Source organism: Equus quagga, unplaced genomic scaffold, assembly GCF_021613505.1.
Source record: "Equus quagga isolate Etosha38 unplaced genomic scaffold, UCLA_HA_Equagga_1.0 73442_RagTag, whole genome shotgun sequence".
NCBI classification, from domain to species: domain Eukaryota; kingdom Metazoa; phylum Chordata; class Mammalia; order Perissodactyla; family Equidae; genus Equus; species Equus quagga.
Window position 1 is genome coordinate 10,278,529 of NW_025802777.1, and position 12,194 is coordinate 10,290,722.

A 12,194-nucleotide genomic window follows, 5' to 3' on the forward strand; every position below is an offset into this window, starting at 1 on the left:
CATACGGAGTGACCTGAGCTTCCTTCTGTATCACCATATCACCTGAACTCTCATTTCTGCTCATTCTTTAGTTTCCTCTGAGCTCTCCACACACCCTGCCATTTATAAACAACACTAGTTAAACCCTGGTTAGCAGTCCTTTAACAATACCTGTATTTCTCACCCTCACCTTCCAACTCCCACCCTCACACCCCACCGCAGACAGCACATTTGAAAATTTCCAGACATTACTATGAAGAATTGTTCAACTTCAATAATGATAGAGCATTCAGATACTATCAATGGTAAGGTAAAATGTTTATCTTTTTATGTATTATTTTAAAACTAACAAAACATTCCCTTTTGTGCTGCAAGCTCTCAATTTATTTTTGTCTATTAGATGAATACTTAACAGCTGCAGTGTTCAAAGTTTCTGTGTTAGGTTGCTATTAGATATAAAGAAATGAGACCTAGTTTCTATTGCGATTAATATACAGGTGTCTGTGGTATAAATCAGAGAGAACAAAGAGATATTCTTCCAGCCAGAGTGATCAGGGACAACTTCAGGAAGAAAGTGGCATCTAGTTAAATTTTGAAAGATGGGTAATATTTGGAAACGCAAAGATGACTAAAGGGTGTTCCAGATGGAAAGAATAATGGGAACAAAGGAAGAGAGGGAAAGGAATGTGGAGCATGTGGAAAGGGCAATGTGGTATTCATTTTGGCCGAAGCATGGGACGCAAGAGGGGAGTATTAAGGGAAAAAGAAAGATGAGGATGGATTGAGTAAAGTATTCACAAATACTGTTTTATGTAAAGGTTATACACATTATTTTAAAGCATTATGGCTTTCTTATTTTAAGTAATCTCTTTATACTGGAGGATTCTCAAATTATTTTCTAGAATAAAATTACCAGAGAAATGGGACAATAATTTAATTAGGTTCCTCCCTCTTACATCATTTCTCATGTTTCTCTATATTTCATGGAGCTCCATAAAATAAGAGTCTTTCTTTTCCCCATTAAAAAAAGTATATGGGGAGGGGATAGCATGGTATTATAAGAGTTTATCTTAGTGACATTTAGAGATAAAAGCTTCTTAATTTAGGAAGATGCACATGTATTTTTAAAATTTAATTTTGCTGATTACATTTAATTTTTTTTAATTTTGAAACAATTTCAACCATACAGAAAAGTTGAAGTTCAGTACAAAGAACTTTTTTTTCTGAACTATTTAAGAGTAAGTTGCTGACATGATGCTCTATCACCCCTAAATACTTTATTACATATTTCTTAGAAAGATGTTCTCCTGCATAACTACAATATAACCATAAAAAAATTACTGTTGATACCTTACTGTTGTCTAATCCTCAGACTCCATTGAAGGTCATCACTTGTCCAACAATGTCTTTCATAGCAAAAGGATCCAGTTCAATTTTATACATTTTATTTAGTTGTCATGTCTCTCTAGTCTCCTTAAATCTGGAAAAATTCCTAAGTCTTTGGCATTTATGACTTTACAGCTTTTGAAAATGAAGGCCAGTTGTTTTGTAGAATGTCCTTCACTTGGGGTTTGTCTATGGTTCCTCATGCTCAGATTCAGGTTATACATCTTGACAGGAATATTACAGAAGTGGTGCTGTGTTCTTTTCATTGTGTCCTGTCAGGTGGCACTCAGTTTTGACATGTCCCATTACTGTTGGTGTTCACTTTGATTACTTGGGTTAAGGTGGTGTCTGCCAGGTGGTTCTGGCAGGCCCTTTTTCCCTTCAGAATTAGTAAATGTTTGGAGGTAAAGTGCATCGAGACTGTGTACTATCCCATTTCTCTTCACACTTTCAATTTATGGGCTTATTCATTGAGTTATAATCTGTTTCTCTTATAATTTATTTTGATGCTCAAATTGTCCCAGATTTCGCCAGTAGAAGCTCCTTCAAGATGGCTTCTGCATTTTTCTCACATCTGCATTCTCTGAATACACCCTTACTTCCTGGCACAAGAATATGTTTCAGGCTCATTTTATCCCTGCCCTTGCTCTGGAATCAGCCATTTCTCCAAGGAGTCCTAGTTCCTTTTGGTGGAGAATGGTATTAGAAAACAAGATCTGGCTACTAGGTATGCTCATTGCCATTGGTGTATTGCTGATTGCAGGTCGTGTCAATGGATAGAGCTAAGGAGAATATGTAAGTATGTATGTGTGTCTATATATAATTATGCACACTCATTTGTATCTATGTCTGTCTGTCTAGAAAACTGTGAATTGACACTGGTAACTCCAGTTCCTGTCAACACTGCAGTGTCCATTCGAGTTTTCTCTCTTTCCGTGTTTGCATTCCTCTTCTGTGACAATGAGAAACCTGGCTCCCAGGATCCTTGATCATTCCCCTGTATATAACTACTCTCCTATTGCCACTGCAGCCTGCTCCTTCACACGGATGCCTTTCTCATTTCGCTGGGGTTCCAACACCCTGCCCTGGGCTTCCCCCCGGTGCACCCTGCCCTCCCCACCCTTCTCAAGTTCCAGCATACTATGCCAGGCTGCTCTCAACGTCTCTGGGTAGACAACACCCCTGTCACTCCACTCAGACTTCAATTGTCTTGGGCCAGGCTGCCCCTCCCCGCAAGTAGATGCCCTCTTTCCCTCCCTCTGGCTTCATCTCCATGCACAGGGCCATCCTTCTTACTCTACCGGGGCTCCAACAGCCTTCCGAGGACCTTCCTCCGTTCTTCGCCAAACCTCTGAAGCATATGTGGAAAAACAGGAAAACTTACCTACAGTCCTTTAGATAAAAAAGATACATAGGAAGAAAACACTCCATTTTCTCTTAGGAGATTGGAAGTGTCTAGAGTTAAAAATGCTTATGGCTCTGAAATTTCATTCATCCATTCACTGAACATAGAATTATTGAACTCCTCTTGAGTGCCAGGCCCTGAGCAAGGCTGCTGGGGATAGGGCAGTGAACTAGACAAAGCCCCTCCCTCCCGAAGCTGCATTCTCTGACTCTGGCTGTTTAAGCTTTGGCAAGTTGGTAACCTCTCTAAGCCTGTTTCCTTATATGTCAAATGGAAAGAGTAGTAGTTTTGCTCATGGGGTTCTTGTGAAAATTGAATAATTCATGAAAAATCCCTAGCTCCCAGTGTTAGTTACTGTCCTAATCATCATGGAAACAATACACAGGTACCTCAGTTGAAAAACAGTATTTGTCCCTCTAAAAATAATTTTTATGTTTCATTTAATATTTTGAGGAGAAACCAAAAAATTCCTGGCAGGGAAAAATGACATCTCATCTACTCTGAATTACTTTTCCTTTCCTTTAGCATACTTTTATCTAAGAATATATGCTGTTCGTTCAAATTGTGTGCATGTGTGTGTGTCTGTCATGTTTCCTGAGTCTCAGAATATAAGACAAAAGCATCAATAACTAAGCAGCATGACATGTTTGTTTGTCATGTTTGAATCAGGTGACAGTCTAATAGGTGAGTCTTCATTGGGTCTGAGAGACATGATATATTCATATATTTAGAGCACAGTTAACAAAAAGGTAATTATTATGCGTTATTAGAAGAGAACATTTTGTTGCATGGTAATTTAAGTTATAAAATGACTTTGTTTTCTAAGGGAAGATGATGACAATATTAAAAATATTTTTTCTGGGGCTGGCCCCGTGGCCGAGTGGTTAAGTTCGTGCGCTCCGCTGCAGGCGGCCCAGTGTTTCGTTAGTTCGAATCCTGGGCGCGGACATGGCACTGCTCATCGGACCACGCTGAGGCGGCGTCCCACATGCCACAACTAGAAGAACCCACAACGAAGAATACACAACTATGTACCGGGGGTCTTTGGGGAGAAAAAGGAAAAAATAAAAAAATCTTTAAAAAAAAAAAAATTTTTTTCTTTTTAACTCTTACTAGCTGCTGGTATTTGAACCCAAATGATTCCTGCTGAAAGTGATACCCCTAATAATTTCTATCTTACTGTGCTAGTGATGGTATTGTAAATGCATATGGTATGTAACTTGTAAAACTCTGGAATATTTCCCCTGGAAGCCATGCCTCTGTCATCAGAGAGATAACAAATCTCTAACCTTGGCTTTTGTGTACCTGTGGAAGTCTTAACGAGGCAGTATTTAGGGGAAGGCAATCCTGTTTTGCTTTATAAAACATAGTTAAAATTTCTGTTGTGATGTTTTACCTTTGTGTTCCTTGTCATTGAATGTTAGGAGTAACTATTCTATAAACATGGTGTAATAATAATAATAGGAACTCTAGGAATGCAGAATGAAATAGAAATCTCTGTAACTTTAATGGCTTGGTGAAGTCTTCTCCACTCCCTAATTTCATATGGGGCAGTCTGATAAAGATAAAGGTCCACACCTAATAATAAACCTATTAGAGAATTGTGACAGTGTCAGCTAGTTGAGTGATGGAGTCATTGTCAACCAGCAGAGCACAACTCATTTGAAGGCAGAAGTGGGATAACTAGGAAACAGTGTCAGCATAGATGGTCTGAGAAGAGGTGAAACAGGCAAGGAAAGTGAGAAGGTCTGTAGAACCTTAGAGAAGAATTTCAAGGCAAAGGAAAGATCTCTAGTGCCAAGTACTAAAGAGTATCAGGCAAAGCAGTAGGCTGAGAAGATAGCCTACCCCCTTTTTTTGTGAAGAAGATTGGCCCTGAGCTAACATCTGTTGCCAGTCTTCCTCTTTTTGCTTGAGGAAGATGTTTCCTGAGCTAACGTCTGTGCCAATCTTCCTCTACTTTGTATATGGGATGCCGCCACAGCGTGGCTGGATGAGGGATGTGTAGGTCTGCACCGGGATGTGAAGTGCACAAACTTAACTACTACACCTGGCTGGCCCAAAGATAGCCCTTTTGTTAGCAATAGAGATTGGTAGGAAGTGGAAAGGCCATAAGGGTCTGCTTACATGCTTTTCTAATGTGGAACATACCAGTATTGCCAACATGTACTGGAATTCTATGTTGTAGATGAAAGAGGATAGGGAAAAGGGGCTAAGCGTAAGAGATATGAGGTAAACGAGGATTGAACCCATCAGCCAGGAGGTGAGTTGGGGGGGTGTGGTGCGGAGAGTGGAAAAGGGAGAGCAGTAGAGGAGGAAAGAACTGGAAGGGAAAGGACAGAATGAGAAAGAGGATCAGATCTTTCTGGATTTCTAGGCTTTAGAATGTGTTGTCATTTTCCTGTAAGATACTAGCTGTGGCTTATATTTCTTTGGTTCTTTGTCAAATTTTTAATTTGTATTTGCTAAGAAGTAGGAAGGTTTTTCCTGTAAAGCTTCAAGATTTGTTTTTTGTTTTTTTCTCAGTAGAACAACCACAGCAGCCTGCCCTAGGGAAATTATTCCGTGGGTTATGTTTAGCAAGATAACATTAACTTTATGGCAGAAGAAACTGATCAAGACAAAGGCCACACTGAAGATTCCCCTGTTCCTGTGCTAAACTGTGTGGTCAAGGATTGACATTAGTTTCCCTTGTTTAAACGTTACTCAATCTTCTGTGTTTCAAGCATGATTCTAAGTGTCAGGGATAAAAGGAGGAATAGGATAGTTCCTACCCTCAAGGAGCAGGCTGGCTAATGGGAGAGACAAGTGATGAGTATATATAAAATGTTTTGGCATCAAGAAGAAGGAGCACTCTGAAAGAACTGTGCCTGGAGAAGTAAAGAAAGGTTTCCAGAAAGTGACTGTGTGCCTATATTTTTATGTGGTGAAAAGAATTTTGCCAAGAGGCAAAGGTTGGAGTAAAGCCTTGCAGGCAGAAGCTAGATTGTTGTGCAAAGGTGTGAAAGTGAAAGTGTTTGGGCAATGGTGAGAGTTTACTGCGATTAGAGCATAGGATGCTTAGGGTGGGAGAAAGAGGAGAGAAATGAAAAATGAAGCAGAAAAGATATGTTGAGGCCGGATTCTGGAAGATTCCTTGTTAAGGAGTTGGGTGTTGTCCTATAGGGGAAGTCATAACACAGGGTGTTACTGATATTGAGAGTAAGCAAACAGATTAGTGAGACAGAGAAGAAAATTGAAAAGCAACTTCCAAAACGTGAATATTGTTGAAGGTAGTACTTCAGGTCAGTGGGAGAGGATGGATTAATTAATAGATGGTGCTGGAATAATTTGTTAATTTTTTGGAAAGAACAGTCAAGTTACCAGTTTGAAAAAATATTTTATGCAATGCATTTATGTTAAGAATATCAGATTTAGATTTAGAAAATTTTGGTTGAAACTCTTTTATAGCTAAATAGAATCTGATGTTTTGGGTTGTTTTTCTTACCCTAAAACTTTTTTTTTGTAGCATCTGCAGAAAAAGAGGCAATCAAGGGTACATACTCCAAAGTACTGGATGCTTATGGACTCTTAGGTGTTTTACGATTAAATCTTGGTAAGTTTATTATTAAATATAATTTACTTTTTCATTTCTATTTTTGTAATTTTAAGAATTTGAGAGAGACTACCTATGTATGATTTCAGACTCCATGTTGGAGCTATAAGTGTGGTAACATCTTCTAACCCTTAATTAAGCCAATCTTGGGATAATGTTTCCTGCCCAAAAGGGCATGCTCCATGCTCAGGCTCTGGTGATTTTAAGTTCTAGAGACAGCATCCTGTTTGAACACTTTAAGAAACTGGTATCAGTTGTCCAAGGAGAAAATCAGGGCAGTGACCTTTTCCTTTGCTTTAGTGAATTTAGGAAAAGATGTCCGTGGGAACCACACTGATTTCCCTGGTTTATAGTGGAAAGGACATCTATTTTGTGTTCAGAAGGTCTCAGGTTGAGCCTGCCTCTGCCATTTAATTTCACCATGGGCTGCAAAGTAACCTTTGTGATTACCAGTTAGATTATCTATAATGATGTCACCTTGAAGTGTGGCCCAAGGACTGGTACCATTCCATGAACTGTTTTGTTATTGGTCTGTGATAAGGAGCTTGCACCATCATGCAAATCATGGCTTCTTCCTTCATTGATAAAGTCTTACTATGGGAAAAAAAAAAAATGTCAGCTATACCAAACTGTGAACTTGATGTAGTTGATTCCCATTCTGGAACACACACCTTTTCTCATTGTGAACTGGTGACAGTTCATGGAACATACTTTGAGGAGCACTGGTCCATAAAATGGAGATTTGCCATTTGTTATGAATTTATCACATGTGAAGATATGGGCCTAGGTGTCTAACTAATACTGTCTTAGGTAATCCTCATGGCCCAGAGAGATTTGTTTTAATCCCCTTTCATAAGGGAGGATATCTCAGGTTGTTTTAATCCTATTTCATAAGGGAGAATATCTCAGATGGCTATGTTAACACACTGAAGTTCTTACAGATAATAAGTAGTGGAGCTGAAATTCAGGGCCACTTCTGCCTACGTCCAAATCTTTGCTCAAAGTACACCACTGCTGAATTCTACCTTCATACTAATTTCATAGGATTTTTGTCAAAATTAGATGGACTAAATCTCTATGAATTTTTCTAAACTAAATTGCTTTATAAATTGTTACCAGGGACTTTTTGCCCCATTTGGTCATCATCAGCTCATGTTTACATATCATTTCTCCAACTTTACCATTTACAAAGAACTCTTACATTCATTGTCTTATCTGAACTTCCTAACGATCAAACAAATAGAGGAAAGGTAGGGAAGATAACACATGCATTTTTTTATTTGGTAAATTTTCTATAGCCTCATATTAAATAGAGGAACTGTGTCATAAATGTGAGATTATTCTGTTAATGTTTAAATGTTTCGTTATACTAAATGTATGTAAACAAGGATTTTTTTCAACTTTTGCCAAAATCTAGTTATGAACTTAAACATGTCCCTGATAAGTTTAAAATAACCACAATGTCAGATTTAAAAAGATGGAGACACAGAAGAAAGTTGAAAGGAACTTTGAATAGCTTGAGAAACATTGGGACTTTTCATCCAATTAAATCTTTGTTTTTTGCAGGTGATACTATGTTACATTATCTGGTCCTAGTCACTGGATGTATGTCTGTTGGAAAAATTCAAGAATCTGAAGTTTTCCGAGTTACTTCCACTGAATTTATATCACTACGAATTGATTCTTCAGATGAGGACCGCATTTCAGAAGTGCGAAAAGTTTTGAATTCAGGAAACTTTTATTTTGCATGGTCTGCATCTGGAGTCAGTTTAGATCTGAGTCTTAATGCACACCGTAGCGTGCAAGAACACACAACTGATAATAGATTTTTCTGGTGAGTTGTGTTACATTTTTTCCCTTTGTCATCATGTGCTGTGCAGTAGCTTGGTGATTTGGGGCATAGTAGGTTTAATAGTTATTTTTGGAGACACAGGGTTGGGCATTGCTGATTGAGCACACCACTCTTGCCTGCTCCAGAATGCTCTGCAGAGCATAGCAGGCATCCACTCTCAGTTTATTGACGTTGTCCTGTGTCATGAAATCCACTTACTGTCCTTGATCTAGACTGACCTTTCATTTCAAAAATGTATTTAAAATGTTTATTTGAAAATTAGGAATGAATTCGTTGTAAGAGAATTACATTACTCATATTTACTATTCTTAGTTTTGAGATCTTGTCTCTGGCAGTATTGCCTTTCTAAGCCAACGTTCCCTTATCATTTTTAATTTTAAGGTTGTTAAGTAGATGATCTTGGTTTAAGAGCAACAGACTATGGAGTAGTAGTATACTAGGATAAAGTGTAGTATTATAATAAAATAAGGCTTAAGTAGGTAAGTGTGATCTATTTCACGATTGTGCATAAATGTGCTATATTCTAAGTATGCACAAATGGTAAGCAGAACACATGACTAGACTTAGTGTTGCTTTATTGGAGCAGACCATATTTCTAGTATAGTTGTTCTCTTGTCCACAATCAGTGTTGGTGTTGACTTTTTTCCTTAATACAATGTACAAATTATGTTTTATTATATTTACATATGTTCTAAGGCCAAAGTCCAGAACTGTCTGCTCTCAGCGTCCCTCAGTAGTTCAGATTCAAGATATTCCCTCGTATATTTTCTCTCCCTCCCAATTGGCCAGCTACCTGTATAACCTTGGAGTAGCACTTTCAGTTCTGACCTTTTTGCCCTGGGGGTCAGAGGGCTCAAGGTCAGCAACAGCGTTAGGCTAGGAAACTAACCTGAGAGCAACAGCTTGGTCACCCTCTAGCTCACATGGAATTGTCTTGGCCCAGAGTAGTGACATGTGGGAGAAGGGAGGGCAGAATGAAAAAAGGTTGTAGAGCATTGTAGTCAGAAACTTGGAGCCTGGCAAGGGAGTAGACGATGGTGGGGGGCGGGGAGGGGAGGTTGTGATTCGGATGAGTGGATATGGAGTCCTGTCTGCTCATGTCAACCCTACACTTTTTCTGAGGGAAGAGACATTAACGTCCCTGAAAAAGGTAAAGGTGTTGCAGCTGGGCTTAGGGCAACTGTCCTTACCGTTTTTTTCCCTCCTCATTCGTACTCCAGATTCCTTAGCTTGAGAGAGCAAAGCTTTCCTGCCATAATTAGAAGTCCAAGCAGGTGCTGATGCATTGCCTAAATGGTCAGCAATCAAGTGTAATTACTAAGTGTAATGAGTAGGAATAATTCATCTCATTCCATTCAATTAAGGGTGGAAGTAGGAGCAAATTTAGGTACAGATTGAAGGAGTTTATCCAGCAGGAGGCAGATTGAACAAAGGGAAGGCTAAAACACCGCTGGTGAATTTTGCTCATTTTAAAATTTTGCAATTTTGCTAGGTATTGGCATTCTTTATTTTTTTAATTTATTTTTTGTTTTATTGAGGTTGTAATAGTTTATAACATTGTGAAATTTCAGTTGTACATTGTTATTTGTCAGTCACTGTATATAAGTGCCCCTTTACCCCTTGTCTTGTTACTGTTCTCAGAGGATGGCTTTCAGTTTTTCCCAGTTGAGTACAATGTTGGCTGTGGGTCTGTCATATATGGCCTTTGTTATGTTGAGGTAGTTTCCTTCTATATACCTATTTTATTGAGAGTTTTTATTATAAATGGATGTTGGATCTTGTCAAATGCTTTATCTGCGTCTATTGAGATGCCATGTGATTTTTATTCCTCATTTTCTTAATGTGGTGTATCACATTGATTGCTTTGTGAATGTTGAACCATCCCTGCATTCTTGGTATAAATACCACTTGATAATGGTGTATGATCCTTTTAATGGATTGCTGTATTCAGTTTGCCAATATTTTGTTGAGGATTTCTGCATCTATGTTCATCAGCGATATTGGCCTGTAATTTTCCTTCTTTGTGTTGTTCTTGTCTAGCTTTGGGATCAAGGTGATGTTGGCCTCATAAAATGTATAAGGAAGTGTTCTGTCTTCTTCAATTTTTTGGAATAGTTTGAGAAGAATAGGTACTAAATCTTCCTTGAATGTTTGGTAGAATTCTCCAGAGAAGCCATCTCGTCCTGGACTTTTATTTTTTGGGAGGTTTTTGATTACTATTTCAGTCTGTTTACTTATGATTAGTCTATTCAGATTCTCTATTTCTTCTTGGTTCGGTTTTGGGAGGTTGTATGAGTCTAAGAATTTATTCATTTCTTCTAGATTGTCCAGTTTGTTGGCGTATAGTTTTTCATAGTATTCTGTTATAATCCTCTGTATTGCTGTGGTATCTCTTGTAATTTCTCCTCTTTCAGTTCTAATTTTATTTATTGGAGCCTTCTCTCTTTTTTTCTTAGTCTGGCTAAGGGTTTGTCAATTTTGTTTATCGTCTCAAAGAACTAGTTCTTTGTTTCATTGATCCTTTTTACTGTTTTCTTGGTTTCAATTTAATTTATTTCTGCTCTAATGTTTATTATTTCCCTCCTTCTGCTGACTTTGGGCTTTGTTTCTTCTTCTTCTTTTTATTTTTTTTTTGAGGAAGATTAGCCCTGAGCTAACTACTGCCAGTCTTCCTCTTTTTGCTGAGGAAGCCTGGCCCTGAGCTAACATCTGTGCCCATCTTCCTCTACTTTATATGTGCGATGCCTACCACAGCATGGCGTGCCAAGCGGTGACATGTCCACACCCGGGATCCGAACCAGTGAACCCCGGGCCGCTGAGAAGCGGAACGTGTGAACTTAACCGCTGCGGCACCGGGCCGGCTCCCTATTCTTCTTCTTCTAGTCTGTTAGGTGTAGTTTAAGATTGCTTATTTGGGATTTTTCTTGTTTGTTAAGGTGGACCTGTATTGCTATGAATTTCTCTCTTAGGACCACTTTTGCTGCATTCCATATGAGTTAGTATGGTGTATTTTCATTCTCATTTGTCTCCAGGTATTTTTTGATTTCTCCTTTAATTTCTTCAATGATCCATTGGTTGTTCAGTAGCATGTTGTTTAGTCTTCACATATTTGTCACTTTCCCAGATTTTTTCTTTAGTTGATTTCTAGTTTCATATGCTTATGGTTGGAAAAGATGCTTGATATGATTTCAGTCTTCTTAAATTTATTGGGGCTTGCTTTGTTTCCCAACATAGGGTCTGTCTTTGAGAATGTTCCATGGGCACTTCAGAAGAATCTGTATTCTGCTGGTTTTGGATGGATCTGTTAAGTCCATCTGGTCTAGTTTTTCATTTAGTTCCACTATTGTTGAATTTCTCTATGGATGATCTATCCATTGATGTAAGTGGGGTGTTAAGATCCCCTACTATTATTATGTGGCTGTTAATGTCTCCTTTTAGGTCAATTAATAGTTGCTTTATGTACTTTGGTGCTCCTGTATTAGGTGCATATATAAGTGTTATATCCTCTTGGTGGAGTGTCCCTTTTATCATTATAGGCTGACCCTCTTTATCTCTCATTGCCCTTTTTATCTTGAAGTCTACTTTTTCTGATACAAGTATTGCAACACCTGCTTTCTTTTGTTTGCCATTAGCTTGGAGTGTCGTCTTCCATCCCTTCACTCTAAGCCTGTGTTTGTCTTTAGAGCTGAGATGTATTTCCTAGGGGCAGCATATTATTGGGTCTTGTTTTTTAATCCATTCAGCCACTCTGTGTCTTTTGATTGGGAAGTTCAATCCATTAACATTTAGAGTGATTATTGATATATGAGGCCCTATTGCTGCCATTTTATCACTTGTTTTCTGGTTCTATATTTCCCTTGTTTCTTGTCCCATGTGTTTTGGACTGCCAAGGATTGGCATTCTTGAGGTGCACTTTACAAGAAAAATGAAACCTTTTAGAATCTGTTGTGAATACCCTTGCAGTTTAGGAGAAATAT

General features: G+C 38.4%; 1 protein-coding gene across 6 annotated transcripts in view; it reads left to right on the forward strand.

Annotated features, from left to right (window-relative positions):
* Positions 1-12,194, forward strand: part of LOC124234301 (synaptojanin-1) — an 88,366-nt gene that overhangs the window by 14,940 nt on the left and 61,232 nt on the right. For all 6 annotated transcript variants that reach the window (XM_046651603.1, XM_046651604.1, XM_046651605.1 and 3 more), the window contains exons 3-4: positions 6,279-6,365; positions 7,932-8,199. In XM_046651603.1, coding sequence (XP_046507559.1) covers positions 6,279-6,365; positions 7,932-8,199 — 355 coding nt within the window. The remainder of the gene's footprint in view (positions 1-6,278; positions 6,366-7,931; positions 8,200-12,194) is intronic.